Source organism: Hipposideros armiger, unplaced genomic scaffold (genome assembly GCF_001890085.2).
Source record: "Hipposideros armiger isolate ML-2016 unplaced genomic scaffold, ASM189008v1 scaffold_621, whole genome shotgun sequence".
Lineage (NCBI taxonomy): Eukaryota > Metazoa > Chordata > Mammalia > Chiroptera > Hipposideridae > Hipposideros > Hipposideros armiger.
In genome coordinates, this window is record NW_017731971.1 from 557,663 (window position 1) to 575,994 (window position 18,332).

At 51.0% G+C, this 18,332-nt stretch overlaps 1 protein-coding gene across 4 annotated transcripts; it reads left to right on the forward strand.

The window, feature by feature from the left end:
* Positions 1 to 5,423: 5,423 nt before the first annotated feature.
* TARS2 (threonyl-tRNA synthetase 2, mitochondrial) lies at positions 5,424 to 18,332 on the forward strand. 4 transcript variants are annotated; one of them, XM_019625385.1, is made up of 18 exons: positions 5,424 to 5,575; positions 5,871 to 6,067; positions 6,358 to 6,481; positions 7,388 to 7,512; positions 8,316 to 8,433; positions 8,549 to 8,613; positions 8,874 to 8,952; positions 10,083 to 10,229; positions 10,406 to 10,504; positions 10,800 to 10,999; positions 11,562 to 11,724; positions 12,532 to 12,669; positions 12,821 to 12,898; positions 14,943 to 15,043; positions 15,241 to 15,342; positions 15,499 to 15,571; positions 16,154 to 16,268; positions 17,972 to 18,332. In XM_019625385.1, exons 1-18 carry the CDS (start codon positions 5,510 to 5,512, stop codon positions 18,118 to 18,120), a joined length of 2,139 nt encoding a protein of 712 aa, XP_019480930.1. In that variant the 5' UTR covers positions 5,424 to 5,509; the 3' UTR covers positions 18,121 to 18,332. The 4 variants fall into 4 exon arrangements, 3 of the variants coding, with proteins under 3 accessions (XP_019480930.1, XP_019480929.1, XP_019480931.1); XM_019625384.1 differs by having other exon boundaries at positions 5,472 to 5,584; XR_002122029.1 differs by lacking the exons at positions 16,154 to 16,268; positions 17,972 to 18,332 and having other exon boundaries at positions 5,470 to 5,584; positions 15,245 to 15,342.

Consider the following 18,332-nt stretch of genomic DNA (forward strand, 5'->3'; position numbering starts at 1 on the left):
AAGATAGAATCGGGGTGGTGGTGACGGGTCCTGGCCAATTCGTCGCCCACATCTCCCCTTCTCGCTGCATATTGGCAATGTCGTACAGAAGCCGCACAGCCCTTGTCTCTTGCCCACTTGTTTTTCATAGTTCACTGAGGTTTAATAAATGCATTGTTGGCTTTAAGGGGTAGAAAGAGTCACAGCTTCCAGATCAGGCCTGGGTCACTGGCAGGGTACAGGCTCTGAATAGCAGCCTTGATTACGTGTCGCTTCACACATGTCACCAGACACTTCAGAAATAGCATCGGCCTAGGAACACACCCAGCAGGTGGGGTGCACCGCTGAACTGGCTGCTTCTGGAATCAGGCTCACCCTTTCTTCCTTGTCCCACTTTGGGACTTTGACTTGCCCACCTGATTTGTCTCCACCTCCAAGGAAGCAACAGTGTTGACTTCCTCATTGGCCTTTCTGGACTGTTGCAAAGGTATCATCTCCCCTAAATAGTTTTAACGTAAGCCAATGTGGTATAGGAGGGATGAGTGAGTTACCCCCTCATGCAGGTAGACTCAGTAACACAAACTATCCGAATGGGTGTAGGGTATTGGGGTGTTCCTCATACTTGTTTATGAGTGACTGGGGGTAAGTCCGGTCAGCTGCTGCTCACAGTTGCTGAGTAATAACTCACTGAGGCTGCATAGACACAGCTACCAGAGCGATATAAGGGTGATACCGGCTCTTAAGTAAACATCCTGTTCTGCCCGCCCCCCCACGCAGAAATAAAGAGGCACATAGGCTTCAAAGAAAAAGAGCAAGTGCAGTGTAAAACCATGAAATTATCCCTGATGGACTGCTGGGGGGAGAACAGGAGAAACCTTTAATGCTTAGGGACAAGTTTGAGGGGAAGGGAGAGGAAGACCGAGATATATTTAGAAATTGATTTTGGCAGGTACCTTAGGGTTCCTTTATTTTTTCCTGTCCTTTCCCTTTGTTCTCACTGTGACAAGAGTCAAATGAGAGCACAGTGTGGATGGAAGAGCTCGTGAGCAGTGCCAACAGAGAACGAGTACAGACTGCAGCTTTTTGTGTTTGACTCAAAGGGCGTTGGCTAAATCAGTCCATCTGGAGCTGTTGGGGTTCATAACAAATGAGGTGTCCCAGCAACTTCCTTTCTCATCCCTGTTGTAGCCCCCCCCCTTTTTTGAGAATTACTCAAGTTCTTTGCCACATAATCTGTGGGAAAGACATAAGAGGATTTGCAACGCCATGCTTTTTGTTGGGGTATTTCCCTTGGAATGGGTAGGAAGAAGCGGTGAGCAACGTGCAGTTCATTCTGTGTCGCCCGCCCCTGGCTAGGAATCCTTTGTACCTACATGAGACAACAATGTAGGGTCCCCTGTCTTCTAGGTAGCTAATCATTGCCAAGGGCAGTAAAGATTATTAAAGGATTAATTTGAAATCTTTGTAACTGGGAAGTGGGTCTTAGTTGTATATTGCCTTCTATAGATGTATCCAGGACCTTGCAGACTACTTTGCTCTTTCCTTTGTTTTTTACTTCAACTTCAAACCTAAGTTGACATCCCCGCCCTGGCTCCTGTGTTGGGGAGACTTCCCTGTGTTTTTCCCTTGGCCTTGACATGACAAACCAGGGATGTTTAAAAGGTGGGGATAGAGATGGCTGTTCCCTTGTTTCTCTTCTATGGACCCAGGAGATGTCTTGGGGAAGGGAAATCTTAGTAGAGGTCTTAGGTGAGCCCAAGCGTTTTGTTTTCAAAGCCAAGTTCAACTTATCCCCATGGTCCTGATAGGAAGTTTCCCCCCTTTATTTTATTTTTTTAAAGATTTTTTTATTGGGGAATTGGGGGAGGGGGAACAGCCTAGTTATTGTCCTTCAATCTTTGCTGTGGAGGGCGCAGCTAGCTCAGCTCCAAGTCCAGTCGCCATCCGGCCACCCATCAGCAGTTTGCAGCTGCTCAGCTCAAGGTGCCGCGTTCAATCTTAGTTGCGGGTGGGCGTAACCCACTATCCCATGCGGGGCTTGAACCGGAAACCTTGTTGCTAAGAGCACATGCTCTAACCAGTGAGAAATCCGGCCGCCTGTTGGGAGCTCAGGGCAGCTCAGCTCAAGGTGCCGTGTTCAATCTTAGTTGCAGGTGGCCATAGCCCACCATCCCATGTGGGAGTTGAACAGGCAACCTTGTTGTTAGGAGCATGTGCTCTCAACCAGCTGAACCATTCTGCTGCCTGTTGGCAGCTCAACTCGGGTGCAGCTCACTGTCCCATGTGGGAATCGAACCGGCGACCCTATTGCTCAGAGCTTGCACTCAACCAACTGAGCCACTTGGCTGGGCTTCCCCCCTTTATTTACTCAGCAAATTTGGCTGGACTTTTACTCTTTGTTGCATCTTAAAGCAATGTTAAAGAAAAGCTTGGCCCCATTCCAGGTCTTTATTACTAAGGGAAAAAAATTTTTAATAAACCTAACCTCCCCACACCACCTACTGTACCATTTGCCACTTGGCTAGTTCTTTGAGCCTCAAGCATTTGGTGGCAATGATATAAACCTTTATATATTTTACCTTCTTAAATTTCTTACCTTCAATATCTTTTCTACCTATTTGATGCAGGGAAATTTTGCCTCTAAGCTAAGATAGATTTGGAGGTATGTGTTGATCGCATGACAAGGAAAATGTTCTTTACCTTCAGTGGAGAGCATTCTTCCGTAAAGCTTAAGATTATAAAAATAATACCACCTCAACCATAGCTTTACCTAACTTAGGGTGTCTATTCTAAAAGTGGAGTAAAGCTGAGAATTTACCAAAACTTGACTAAGGGTCTAGGATGTCCCTTACTGAGAATTCCCTTTTCCCTAGACTTCTGTGAAATCTGGCAGTATTTTCTTAGTCTGATAGAAAAAAATTAGTAAGACTCCTCTTTTCCTGGCTTTTGATTGGACCCCTCTCTCCACCGTATATTAAGGGCCTTAGGGGCCCCAAAGGCTCCGAGGAGTGTACCTGGACAGAAAAGGAGGAGCTGTGCTACCAAACGATGCATTCTGACCATTCTCGTGTCTGAGAGGCAGCGGAGCATGGCATATAAAGGCTTTGAATTCGGATAGACTGGAGCTTCTCTCAGGGTTTTTTCCAGTTTTAAAGGGAGCATCCAAAGAGCTACTACTTGTCAGGGTTATTCTAGGAATTAAGATAGTGAAGGCACAGCATGTGCACATAGTGTTTGGTGATGTTCTGGGTGGAAGGTAAAAGCAGTTGTAGGGATAGATGTTTGCCAGGCAGACTAACGGGTTAAAATTCCCTGAGGCTGAAACATCCTAAGCACCAATCAGAAGTCGTGGAACTGGCTACTGATGAATTGGCCTTAGCTTGTTCTGCTGGTTTGCTTGCTACGGGGGAAGAATGGGATCACTTGACATTCCTTCCTCCACTGCAACGCAAGTTACATGGGTGATGATGTAGTATTTGATTGATCAGCATCGCCTGAGCACCCACCTCTGCATTGCACATAGTGAACAGTCAGCAGATGTCCGAGGGATGAGTGCAGGGAGCCGCCATAACTGGTACCTACGTACTCCACCGTCCCTCTACTATTCGCACGAAAGAGGACAAGGCAGAATGATTAACGAGCGTGTGTGTCAGTATATGTATCATTTGGAGTTTCAAGTCAGTATAGTGATTGGTACATTCTTAATTCAGTAATTATTTACTGAGCACCTCCCATTTTGTTGCCTGCAGTGTAACACTCCCCTGTCCTTCTTGGTGCAGGGCTCTGGGAAAAGTTCTGCCTGTGGTCACACTTTTTGAATGCCATTTTGAAATTCTCACTACCTTTTCCCAACTACACACACACACACACACACACACACACACACACACGTAATCTTCCTCTTCCACAGTTTTATTTCTTTTTGTATTTCAGGGTGTCTAACATATCAGAAGGTGGAGCCAAGATCCAGAATGGTGCCTGTGACTCACATCAACTGCTGCCTTCCCCAGACAGTACATCTGGCCTCTGGAAACCTAGATTAAACAGCTTTCTCTGACAGCACTTCCTCCACAATCCTTGATTCCATCACCACTGGAAACTTGAAAACCAGCTCTAACCATCCCCACCCCCAGGTGAGGGGACTAATGGATTACTGAGAACCTCACAGCTGCCCCCAAGTCCGTTTCCCTCAGACTTGACTACAAACCTGCCCGGGTTTCTATTTTTACTATGTAAAATAAATCAAATATACCTAGTGCTGTGTCCTAGATATAGCAGGGAGAGGGAAGAGAAAGGATCATGGAAGTTGACAGCTGAAAATGGGAACCAGAGGCAAAGGTCTTGCATAGGAAATACCGTATTTCCCCGTGTATAAGTCGCACCCTTTTTCGAAAAATTTGGGGGTCTGAAAACTGGGTGTGTTTTATACAGTGGTTGTAGCTGATGTTTGGGACTTTTGACAGTGATGAGGAGTTGTATGAATTTTATGACAAATAAAACTTGAGTTCAATAACTTTATGTAATTTATTATCATTTATTTTCAAATTTCAGGCCCCAAAATTAAGGTGCGTCTTCTACATGGGAGCGTCTTCTACATGGGGAAATACAGTAGCTAAGATTCAGGGTCAGGCACCTGTTTCTGAAGTGATGGGGGAGTATATTGGGAGTAAACTCTATTACCGGTAAAAGCCTTGTTTGGAAGAAGACTACAAGACTTGGATGAATCCAGCATCGGCACTTAATTGACCTTAAATCGTTTACCTTCTCTGACCTTACATTCCTCATCTGTAAGATTTGGAAGTCTCTTAGGTCCCTCTTCAGTACCATGAATATGAAGGGACTCCAAGAAGGGTCCTCTACAGGTTCTCTGTTCCAGCTCTTAAAGCTGTTCCATTTGTTCGTTCTAATAGCTCGTTGCTATGTTACCCATTACCATGTGCCACGCTGTATATTAAATGATTTATACAAGAACCATAGCAACGGGGAGTGATGCTGTTATTCTCATTTCATAGATGAGAAAAGTGAAGCACAGAATTAAGTAATTTACCCAGAATTACATAGTGGATGGCAGGCAGATCCAGGATTTACACGAGTTCTGTCTGGTTCCAAATCGATGCTCTTAACTGTTTTCTACCTGCCAGCAAAAACTATGTAAAAGAAAACTTATGATTAAAAGGAAACGACTAACTGCCCTTTCCGGTCTGTTTTTTCTCCTACTCTCACAAGCTTTCCTACCCCTGTCCTCAAAGCTGCAGGACTCCTTATTGCTACTTTGGGCTGAAACTACAGGTCTCGGCTCTTGCCGCCGGTGTAACAGCTTAGGTCTTCCGGTCAGCCGGAACGACCCACACCGCTGCTCGTGCTGTGTGGGGTGTATCTTTTCGGAGTTCCTGGAGGTGGTCCCAGGCTAGAGTGGCAGCTATAGTAACCAATTAGCATGGGTATTGTTGGGCCAGAAGCCAATGAGGAGTCTGGTGCAGGAGAAGAGGCGTTCATTTGCTTGAGGATGTAGGCACCGGTCTGGAGGAACATGGGACTGTATCAGAGGTGGCGACGGCTCCGGCTCCCAGGGTTACACGCCTGCGGGCTGCACACGGTGCGTGAGGTACCTAGAAGTTCCCAGCCAGCCGAAGCCCAAGGTGTGGGCTGTCAGCCCGGCCTGACACGCCCTGAGTCCCCGTACCCGGCTGCGCTAGCCCTTAGATGCACTTTTTCGTGGGGTCAACATCCTGGGGAGCGTAGATTCCCAACGCAGGGCCCTGTATCACCTAGTCCTCTTAAAGACTGGGGATTAGGACCACGACCATTTAAATGTCCTCGTCTTCCACCATGCCCAATCACAAGAATAACTGATGGGGCCGGTGTTAACCTCCTAACATCTTTCCCTCCAGGCAGCTGTGCCGACCCCTCCACACTGGTTGGTACAGCGGCTTGGCCTTTTTGAGGAGCTATGGGCTGCTCACGTAAAGAGGTTAAAAAGCATGGCACAGAAGGAACACCGGCCTATTAGAATAACACTTCCTGGAGGCCAGAAGGTGGAGGCTGTGGCATGGAACACAACCCCTTACCAACTAGCCAAGCAGATCAGGTACCAGGCCCACTCTCTGCCTACCAGTATTAGCCTTCGTGTACAGAGGAACTGCCTGTTTCTTTCTGTTCCTTCCCATCAAGACAGCTTTTCCTGAGGATTAGTTTTTATCTGCATCCGTTTCAGAGTCTCTGCCTTTCCTCTAGTATCTATGGGGGGCGGGGGGAGGAATGATAGGTTCTATTGCTCTGGTAGCACATATCCCCTTTGCAAGTTTGAGGTTGCTAAGTGATCAGCCCCTTTTCCCCTGTGGTCTGTAACCCTGGCTTTCTTCATCCCCACTGCTGAAGTTCAACGTTGGCAGATACTGCAGTAGCTGCTCAAGTGAATGGAGAACCTTATGATCTGGAGCGGCCCTTGGAGACAGATTGTGACCTCAGATTTCTGACATTTGATTCCACAGAGGGGAAAGCAGTAAGTTTCTTCCTTGTGGTAAATACAGTGGCTACTAAACTAAGATATATTTAAGTAGGAATTTCTAACATTGATTTCTTTTGCCTCAGTTTCTCCATTTGCATTTGGGAGGGAGACCTACCACAGATTGCCTGTCTTGACTGTTCCTGGCTATGCTGGAAACTTATGATGAAAGTTTTTTCTTGGCCTAGGTCCATTTAGTAGACATCATTTGTGCTAGTGAAAGGAAGAGAAAATAAATTGAAAACAGCAGGATTATATGCCAATTCAGCCACACACACACCCAACTCTTGAGACACCCATTATAAGTCATCTGTAGCATATATTTAATTGTAACGTGGCTTCTACAACTGAGCTGCACAACCCGGCCTGCTCCCCACTTTGTCCTCTTCATGTCAGCTAAGGTAATGTAGACCCCATTGATTAGGACCCAGAAAAATGGAGCTCTCATGTCACCTATGTCTATATAAATGGTGACCAAATCCTGGAGCAGTGGTTGCATCACACTAGATTCCTGGGATAGGAAAAAAAAAAAAAAAGGACTAAAAGACTGAGCAGAGCCCTTAGGAATCAGTCTTAAGAAAGTAGTTTCCTCCGAAACCCTAAAACGAGATGTTATGGGAGAGCAAAGGAAGACTGGCCAGCCTCCTACAACTGCTCTAGGACCAGGAGGCACCAAGGAGTGGGGCTGGGGGTGCTCTCCCCTTTGCACTGCTTCTATTGGCCCGCTTTCTTGTCTAGTCAGTTTTTTCCTTTCTACTAAGTAGCGGTCACCACCTCCATTTTGTTGATAGTTATTCCTGGAAGAGCCATACTCACTTCACACCAGCTTCTCGGAGAAGATCAGACAGCTGGCGGTGAAGGGGGAAGGCTGTGAACTCATGAACTCCTTCCTTGTGAATCCAGGTGTTCTGGCACTCCAGCACCCATGTCCTGGGGGCAGCAGCTGAACAGCTCCTGGGTGCCATCCTCTGCCGAGGCCCAAGCACGGAATGTGGCTTCTACCATGATTTCTTCCTGGGAAAGGAGCGGTGAGTAGTACAAGGAAGGCGAATGATGCTGGGGTGGTTTCTTTTTAGAGACTTTGCCATGTTTTATTTTTTAAGGTTTTATAAGGTATAACTGACAAATAAAATTGTAATATTTTTAAAGTGTACGATGTAATAAGTTGATACTCGTATGCATTGTGAAAGCATGCCCACAATCGACTTAATTAATACATCCATCACCTCACTTTTTTTTTTTTTTGGTGAAACCACTTAAGATGTACTCTAAGCAAATTTAAATGATATAATACAGAATTATCAACTGTAGTCACCATGCTGCTATACATTAGTTCCTCCGACTTGATTCATCTTATAACTGCAAGTTTGTACTCTTTTCCTGGGGTGGTCTCAGAGACCCTTTTCTGGGGCCTCAGGCATGTTCGTTCAGTTTGAAGAAGCAAACTGGGAGGAGGGCCTCCAGGCCTCAACTGTGACATTGATGCCACCTTTTCCATTAGTTCATGTTCCTTCCCTTCTGTCTAATTCTGCTGGAAACTTACCTTCTCTGGCCTTTAGGAATTCTTCAACTTTCACTTCATCCTTTATTACTATTGCTTTGATTTTATCCATCCAGATTGCCTGCCCTCAACTTTTCATTTCATACCCAGAGCATTTGCTCCAGCTGTAAAATTTGTACCTGACTCCCTATGTATGTTTTTCTGTCAGTTTGTCTGTGCCAGTCATTCTGGATGTTTCTGGAGGGAAGGATTTTACCCCCTAGCCAACAGGTGTGTCACCCAGGTGATGCTTCTAGGAGGATGCAAGCCAGCCAACTCTCACCTTCCCAGGACTATCCGGGGCTCAGAGCTGCCTGTTTTGGAGCGGGTTTGCCAGGAACTTGCAGGGGCTGCTCAGCCCTTCCGGAGGCTAGAAGCGTCCCAGGATCAGCTTCGCCAGCTCTTCAAGGTGGGGTGGGGATGCACAGCGTCAGGAGGAAGATCAGAGGCATGAGAAGGGGTGGCTGTCTCCCAGGACATCTTTGTGGGGATCAAGACCTGTCTTCACTCTGCCCTTCTTCCAGGATAACCCCTTCAAGCTTCGCCTGATTGAGGAGAAAGTGACCGGTCCAACAGCAACAGTGTATGGGTGAGAGTTGTCAAGATGGAGGGAAACCGGGCGAGGTGGGGACGCACCGACGAAGGCCAGAAGGGGGGTAAGGGAAAGACGGTAGGATCCGTTGCTCCAGAAAAAGACATGGGATCTGGAATTGACTTTTCTCTCCCGCTGCTCTCTCTGTGGAACAATTCTTCTTCACTTCCTCTTCCTGTCAGCTAGAGGCCATGAGAGGGAGGCAAGGAGAAGCCCGAGAATTCGGGAGCCACTGACTGGCCCTGTCTGCCCCGCAGGTGTGGCATGCTGGTTGATCTTTGCCGGGGTCCCCACGTCCGGCATACTGGACAGATTGGAGGACTGAAGCTGCTTACGGTCAGTGAGGACGGGGTGAGGCTGACACGCCTGTCTTCACTGGAGGGAGTGGGGGCGAGGGGTGGGAACACGATCCTCTCAGCCCCTTCTCCACTCTGATAGCTAAGTGGGGAGTCCAGCGAGACAGGCACTTAGGCCCTGCCTTCTGGAAACCTTGAGTCGGATGGCAGGTACGAGACACCCTGCCAGGGCCCAGAAGCCAATTCGAATCCATGGTAGGACCTCAATGCTAAAGGAGATGGAAGGGGAGGGCATGGAGGGGCAGGTCATGGAGGGCTGGCTCCTGTGAATGGCGGGGGTGCCAACGCCATTTGACAGGCACGGAGAATACTCTTAAGTCAAGGGCAGGCCATTTCTGAAAATACTCTTAATGGGCAAGGTGAGTTATTAGATGGAATGAGAGCAGAGAGCGAGGAGAGAGGCTTGTATGTAGAGCAAAAAGCCCTGGACTGCAAACCTAGCCCTCTGCGCTTCGTCCTGGCTCTGCCACATAGGAAGTGTGTGGCCTGGGGTAAATCTCCCATTTTCCATGTCTGTGAAATGGTAATTCCTGTTCTATGAGTAAATCCACATCTGGAGACAGAACCAACGAACACAGGATAAAGTGTTTAAGGAAAAGGAAAAGTGCTGTGAGGTGCACCCTGTTTCTTGGTGGTACCATCATTCAAGGAAAGGACAGCGGCGGCGTCTAATTTCGTGTGACCGGGAACAGGAAATAGTGCGGGAGATCGAGTTTTCTAGAAGCTTTCCAGGAGATGAGTGAGAGATGGATAGGCGGACATTTGGCTGGAGCTCCGGTTCACTCCGCTGAGCAGTCACTGGTCAGAAGGGGAAGGAACTAAGTCCAGGGACGCCGGCAGGGCAGTGGCAGTGAGGATGGGAGAGGAGGTGGCGGGAAACGGCTCAGCCTGAGCAGGACAGGTGTGGGAATCGAGTCAGGCGCGCCAAGGCCAAGGGTGTAAACACGGTGAAGGGGTGAAGGGCGTGTGGAGGACCGTCCTGCTGGGGGGGATGGTGGGAACTGGTGCACGCCTGTGGCGCTTGTGCTGAGAGCATCCTGTGGGCTTTGAGAGGGGTTGGGTGGCTTCAGTGTTCCCCGCCTTCCGTTTGACTCCCTGCCTCCTCCACAGAACTCGTCCTCCGTGTGGAGGTCTCCAGGCGCCCCGGAGACACTGCAGCGAGTGTCAGGGATTTCCTTCCCCACCGCGGAGGAGCTGAGGGCCTGGGAAGAGTGGAGGGAGGAAGCCGAGCTCCGGGACCACCGGCGCATCGGGAAGGTACAGAGATTGCGGAATGGGGGATGAGGAGAAGGCTGGAGAGATGAAGGAACCCGACTGTAAAGCTGGGCGCAGATGCGGAACCCAACAGACTCGGCTGCTTCTGTCGTTTATTTCTTCTGGGTCCCAAACCCCTGGGTCCCCCTTGAAGTGACCACGGCCATTCCCGACCCCAGGAGCAGGAGCTGTTCTTCTTCCACGAGCTGAGTCCTGGGAGCTGCTTCTTCCTGCCTCGAGGGACGAGGGTGTATAATGCGCTGGTGACTTTTATCAGGGTAAGGGGGGCCCAGGTCCAGGGGACAGAGGACCAGGGCGGGGCCGAGGGCCTGGAAGAAGCCAAGTGTTCAGAGAGGGAGAGCAGAAGTGTGAACATAAGTCCTGTGAAGTGTGCTGATCGTCCTGAGACATTAGAAATGCGTGGGCTACGGCGGGGGCGCGTGGAGTTCACATGGCACTTAGTAGGTGTGACTGATCAGCATGACCTGAGAGCCCAGGGCAGTCGCACAGCTGCCGCCCTCCCTTCTCTCCGCCAGTCACTTTGACCTGTCATGTCTGTAACCTGCTTTCCAGGCTGAGTACACCCGCCGGGGTTTCTCAGAAGTGAAAACCCCCACACTGTTTTCTACGAAGCTCTGGGAAGTGTCAGGACACTGGGGGCACTATCAGGAGGACATGTTTGCCCTGCAGCCCCCGGGCCCCCAGAGAGACCACCCCACCAGCCACCCCACAGACACGCTCGCCCTCAAGCCCATGAACTGCCCTGCACACTGGTGAGCTGGAGCCTGGAGGCCTGGGTACCCCCGGGGCTGGGGTCCTCCCAAGGCTGGGGTCTCCCAGGGCAGTGGTTCCCCCGGGACTGGGGTCCTCCCAAGGCTGGGGTCCCCCTGGGGCTGGGGCCCTTCCAAGGCTGGGTCCTCCCGGGCAGCAGGTTGCTGAGTATGAAGTAGCAGGAAGCCCTTTGGAGGCGTATCGGGATGCTTGACTTGAGTCTCGAGTGTGCCCTGTAGCTACCCGTGTGAATCGGGGAAGTCGTTGAACCTGTAGGCCTCACCCTCCTCATGTGTGACATCAAGGGCTTGCAGTTGCTGTCCAAGCTTCCTGTTTCACCCCAGTGCCTGTCACAGCGCGGGGGCACAGTAACTGATGTCTGTTATCGTAACCCCGAGGAGCCAGGCAGGGCTCCGACAGTGATGTGTGGGAGTGACAGGACTCAGAGGGCACACAGAGGGCATTGGTGGTGGTGCAGGGAAAGGACGCAAGCGGGCGGGCACAGGAGCAGTCTTCGGAGTGAGTGTTCCCTGTGCCGCTGACCCCTGCCCACCCCAACCTCAGCCTGATGTTCGCCCACCGGCCCAGATCCTGGCGAGAGCTGCCCCTGCGCCTGGCAGACTTCGGGGCCCTGCACAGGGCCGAGGCCTCTGGCAGCCTGGGGGGCCTGACCCGGCTGCGGTGCTTCCAGCAGGATGACGCTCACATCTTCTGTGCTCCGGATCAGGTGGCCCTTCCCCGGCCCCTCCAGGGCATCTTCCCCCACCTGCCAGCCTCCCTATGAACTGCCCACATTCTGACCCTCAGCTGCCCTCTTTTTTTTTTTTTTAAGTTTATTGGGGTGACAATGGTTAGTAAAGTTACACAGGTTTCAGGTGTACAATTCTGTAACACAACATGTATATATCACATTGTGTGTTCACCACCCAGAGTCAGTTCTCCTGCCATCACCATATATTTGATCCCTTTACCCTCATCTACCACCCCCTCCCCCCTTACCCTCTGGTAACCACTAAACTATTGTGTGTGTCTATGAGTTTTTGTTTCTTTGTTTGTCATGTTCCTTTGTTGCTTTCAGTTTTTGGGTTTTTTTAATTGGGGAACAGCCATGGGCATTGGTTACCCATTGCTTTCATGCTGCAATGGCATAGTTGACTCTTTTAAGGAGGGCGCAGCTCACAGTGGCCCATGTGGCGATCGAACCAGCAACCTCGGTGTTATCAGCACCACGCTGTAACCAACTGAGCTGACGAGTCACCCCAGCTTTCAGTTTTATATCCCACATATCAGTGAAATCATATGGATCTCGACTTTTTCTGTGTGACTTATTTCGCTTAGCATAATAATCTCAAGGTCCACCTGTGTTGTCACAAATGGCACTATTTCATCTTATGGCAGAAGCTGCCCTCTATATACTGTAGTGCAGCTACGTGCCATCCCCACCTCTCTGGTTTTGCCCTGTTTCCCCCAAACGACCATGGACCCAGAGCTCTAGCTAGCACTCAGCTCACTCACCCTCCTTTCCTGCGCCCAGCTGGAAGCAGAGATCCGAGGCTGCCTGGATTTCCTCCGCTCTGTCTATGCTGTCCTTGGCTTCTCCTTCCGCCTGGCACTGTCCACCCGGCCGTCTGGCTTCCTGGGAGAGCCTTGTCTCTGGGACCAGGCTGAGCAGGTGAGCAGGTGGTGGGGAAGCAGAGGCGGAGACACCACTCTGTGATGGAAGGGGCGGGAGGTGGGCGTCAGGGTCCTCGGGAGAGGACCGTTGGTTGAGGACCGGGGATGTGTTGCTCACGAAGTCCTGCCTGGTCTCATTCCCTCTACAGGTCCTTCAACAGGCCCTGGAAGAATTTGGGGAACCCTGGGACCTCAACCCTGGAGATGGAGCCTTCTATGGGCCGAAGGTGAGCTGGGGACTCTGGATAGAGTTTCATTTATTCATTTCTTGTTTTGTTTTGTTAAATGTTTAATAGACACAAAGGGATAGTTTGTAACTTGTGTAGGATATAAGGAGCACGGCGGGTCTGCCCCCACGGCACGTCTGGTCTGGCAACAGCTGTGGGGGGTTTGGGGGGTTCCAGCGCCGTGGGGTCAGCACTGCACAGGTGCTAAGGGAGCGAGTTCCTCGGGAGGGTCGGGAAGGGCTGCCTGCAGGACCCACTTTCCAATCTAAGGGTCATTGCTGGCCAAGTAAAGAGGCGTTTCAGGAGGGAAGCGGGAGGCAGAGGCTGGGGGAAGAATGAAAACCCACATGGTGAGCTGCAAGAAGTGAAAGAAGTCAGGAAAAAAAGAACTGAAAAGTGTCTGCTGGGTTTAGTAAAAAGGCTGTTAGGTTTTTTTAGGGGGGTGGGGTTTTGAAAGTAGTGAAAGAGCACTTTATTAGAAGGAAAGGTACACTTCAAAGAAATAGAAACGGCCCCGAGCAGAAGGCAGTGGCTCAAGGGCCATTATTAGAAGAGAAAGTACACTCCAAAGGGATAGGAGCGGGCGAGCAACAGCATGGCAAAGGCTCAAAGGGGCAAGGCCAAGGGCGCCATTATTAGGAGAAAAAGTACACTCCAAAGAGTTTGGTGGGGGTGAACCAAAGGAGCTCAAAAGGCCCTGACTGGCCAGGATTTGGAGTTTTATCCCTTTTTTCTCTAGAATGGGCTGTTCCTGTCTCAAGGCTGTTAGGTTTTAAAGGACCATTTTTGGTAAAGTGGAGGCTGGGGGTGGAGTTAAGTGAACGAATGAACATAACTCTTTCAGGAACTTTGGCTCTGACCAAAGCAGAGGAGAGCAACTAAGGGGCAGTCATGTTTACGAAGGGAGAGACTGGAGAACGTTTAAATGCTGTGATGAGAGGGCGCCTGTCTGGGGCGGGGAGGAGTTGAAGTCATCGAAGGTTGCAGGAGAGGGAAGTTCCTGGGGAGGTTTGGAGGGTGGCATTGAGAGCTCTCCACAGAAGGGACCACCTTTGCCCTTGTTTGGGGGGGCAGAAGGAAAGGCTGGGTGAAGATGCAAGGAAGGTTATAGGTGTGGGGGTAGAAGTTGAGACATTTTCCCGTCTCATGATATTAATTATCTGAATTCTCCATGCGATATGAGAAAGGATCATCTGATGAGATGGGAACGGGGGAGAGGAGAGACGAGAGTTGTCAGTGAGGGGGGTGAAAACATGAAGAGAGAGGAGAAAGCTTAAAAATCCTTGAGAAGAACAGGATACAGAGCTGCCTGGGGCAGCCAGCAGACTGGTGGCAGCAGCAGGGGTCCAGCTGAGGCTCGCAACAGCGACTTGCATGGTGGCATCCCTTCCTGGTTTTGCATCTGTGTGATATGTGACGTGCTGGCAGCACGGAGCAGTTGTGTTGCAGGGCCAAGGAGGGGGAGGTGATGGTGTCGCCAGGGTGGGCTTTTGCCATGTGGATGTGACAGAAGAATGGTGATGCGTGGACCAGGGAGAGAGGCTACAACTGCTGGGAAGGAATCAGGTGGGCAGGAGCTGCTAATGGGAAGAGAAAAGAGGCGTTCAGGAACCGAGACGTTGAAGAGCTATTAATAGGAATAGTTGTCAGTATTAGAAAACCAAGAGATGGTGCTCAGAGCAGGTGTCTGAGGCACTGCTGCAGAGGTGCAGCCATCTGGATGGTGATAGGACGAAGGGTGGAGCCCCGGTGTGGGTGTGGGTGTGGGTGCAGGTCTCTGAGTAGGTCTCAAGGAATCGAGAGGCCAGCATGTGGGTGGGTCATTCTTGTACATGCGGAGGTCCCCTCATATTCTATTAACACCACTAGTAAGTGGAGAGAACCACCGAGAGTCACTGCTCGAGTCCCCAGTGAGTGAAGTAGAGCACAGAGCCGGGTGACGTGTTTCAGAACAGTCTGGGACGTGGGTGGGCAGAGGGGTGGCGTGGACAGTGGAGGGCGCTGGTTCTGGTTCCTCCCAAGCCCTCCTGTTTGTCTCCTGCAGATCGATGTGCATCTGCACGATGCCCTGGGGCGGCCCCATCAGTGTGGGACCATCCAGCTCGACTTCCAGCTGCCCCTGAGATTTGACCTCCGGTACAAGGGGTACGGAACCTGGCCCATCCTCTTCCCCTCGGCTGCCCGCAGACCAGCTGGAAAACAACCTCCCCTTCCACCCTCAACCCCAGAAACAGCCAAACCCTCCACCCCCGCCCCTGCGGAGCCCAAAAACTGGAAGGTGATCTCGGTTACACAGTGTGTGCACTTCCTCCACTCCATGCACCCTTCTTTTTCCCTCTAAGGCAGGCGGGGGCCCTGGAGCGTCCAGTCCTCATTCACCGAGCCGTTCTAGGCTCTGTGGAAAGGATGCTGGGAGTGCTGGCGGAGAGCTGCGGGGGGAAATGGTGAGCCCCCCCATTTCTGCTGTGGCTCTCCCACCCTGCTGCAGATCCTGGCCCCTGACTCCAGCTTCTGCTTCCTTCTCGAATCTGCTGCCTGCAGCCACGCCTGTCAGAGCCCGAACAAATCATTCGCCCTCCTCTGTCCTTTCCCCCACCCAGGCCACTGTGGCTGTCCCCGCTCCAGGTGGTGGTCATCCCTGTGGGGCCTGAGCAAGAGGACTATGCCAGGGAGGTGAGGAGTGGGGATAAGAACAGGGCTGAGGCAGGACCGTTAGGGACCCAAGTGGAGCAGCGAGTAGGAAGAGGCCACACGGGGTGGGGGAGGGACATGGCACATGGAGCCACGAGACGGCGCGAATGGCTGTGGCCTGTGTGCCAGAAAGTCATCATCTGAGCAGTGAGACAGATCCTGCCTTATGGAGATGTGTGAAGATTAAACAAATCAGCACACGTGAAATGCTGACAGCAGCACTTGGCACAGGAGGGGGCTTGGGTAAATGTTGGTTTTATTTTTCCTCTCTAGAGAGAGGTAAGGCTATGGACGGTCCCACAGTCGAGCAGCTGCTTGGGTGGAGTGGTGGCTAGAGGCAGGCAGAGCCCAGACCCTCACTGGCCGGTTTGGCTCCCGAAGGAGGCAGACAAAGAAGCCACCGGGGCTGGCGGGGCCTCAGTGTAGACGGATGAGGAGGGGCCGTCTGTGAGAATTGGACAGCCTCGAGGGCAGGTGGGGGGCTTGGGGAAGCTTGGTATCAGACTGTTCTAGCTCCCCAGCCTCCCATGAAATTAAATCCCTGTCACCAAACCTCTGTCCCAGGCACAGCAGAGCCTGCGGGCCGCAGGACTGGTCGGCGACCTGGATGCCGACTCCACCCTGACCCTCGGCCGGAGAGTCCGCCGGGCTCAGCTCGCCAGTTACAACTTTCAGTTCGGTAAGTGACCGGGTCACGCACCTGCCTTCTGCACTGTTCTTTCCTGTCGATTAAGGTTGGTCATCTGCATATTTGGGCTCACTGGGGCTCCGTTCCTGAGCTGGGTCCGAGCCAGGATTCAGGACACCGGAGCCATTTGGGCCCTTGGTTTCTTCACCCCCTGCCCGCCACCTCTGACCCTCAGAACTGTTTTCTTCTGCCCTTGCCATAACTCTTGGTATCTGTTAGGTTAATTACCCAAGGGAGCATCAGAGAGAAAGGGACAGGGAGGGTTATTAAGGCATTAATTAGTTCACTTTGTTTATTCTAGATGAGACAGAGTCAGCCCACGGGATAAGGAGAAAGGCCTCGCAGAGAAGAGTCTAGCCCTACCTGTTCTTTTTCTTTTCATCTGTTCCTTTTATCATTTTCCAAGGTTCAGAGCTCTGTCTGGAAAGAAAGGAGAAGAAACTCCTCAGCTGATTCTGTAGCTTTACACACCCACTCACACCTCCAGCACTTAGAACAACCTGCCCTACAATCCTATGGACTTGTACATGTGTCTTCTACCTCTGCCACCTCCCATTTGTCCAGTGTCCCCATACACGTGCATGCACACAGACACACACACACACACACACACACACACACACACACACACACAGATATACCTACACACACAGACATACATACACACACAGAGACAGACATATGCACGCAGACATACCTACACACACAGACATACATACACACACAGACATATGCACATAGACACAGAGACACACACACAGAGATACACACACAGACACACAGACATACCTACACACACAGACATACAGAGACAGACATATGCACACAGACACACACAGACACACACACAGACTCACACAAAAACATACACCCATACACAGAGACACAGACACACACATATGCACACAGACACACACAGAGAGACACACACATATGCACAGACACACACACAGAGATACACACACAGACATACCTACACACACAGACACACATGTACACACAGACACATATGCACACAGACACACACAGAGACACATGCACACAGAGACACAGAGATACACAAACACAGACATACCTACACACACACAGACATACATACACAGAGACAGACATATGCACACAGACACACACAGAGATACACACACAAATAGACACACAGACATACCTACACACACACAGACAGACACACACAGAGACAGACATGCACACAGACACACATGTACAGAGACACACACACACACACAGACTCACACAAAAACATACACCCATACACAGAGACACACACATATGCACACAGACACACACATATGCACACAGACACACACACAGACATACCTACACACATGCACACACAGAGACACACGCACACGCACACAGACACACACAGTTTCTCTCTGGGTATGCTTCTTGATCTCTGTCTTCCTCTGGCTGACCCTCCTATCTCTGACCCCTGGGCTCCTGACTGGAAGTGATAATGCCTGGAACATTCTTATCTCCTCAGGATGAGCAGGGAACTGAAGAGCAAGAGACAGCTAAATATATCCTTCCCTGAACTACATCTGAGCTCTGCTCTCACCCAACCTACAGATTCAGGTCCCTTCAGCTCCTGCATAGCAGAGTTCCTGCACAGCAAAGGGCCATATGCCCTGTGGGTGAGCTTGCCCGTGAGTCCCAAACCTCCCCTCTTCCTGCAGTGGTTGGCCAGAAAGAGCAGAGCAAGAGAACAGTGAACATTCGGACTCGGGATAACCGCCGACTTGGAGAACGGGACTTGACGGAAGCCGTGGGGCGGCTGCTGGAGCTACAGGACACCAGGGTCCCGAACGCTGAGGAGATTTTCTGAGCGTTTGCAGATGGACGTGGCAGAGACCTGCCGGAGCCGCCAGCATCCCTGACACAGAGGAGGCCAACCTCACTGACAGAGCCTGGAGTTGCCAGACCTCTCGGAACTTGTGTGGGGAGTCTGCCCTGGAAAGAGAGTTGGTCCTGGGGAAGCTGTAGCTGTTTGGATGTGAGGAGAATGAAAGGAAAAATAATAAAGTGGAAGCTACTGGG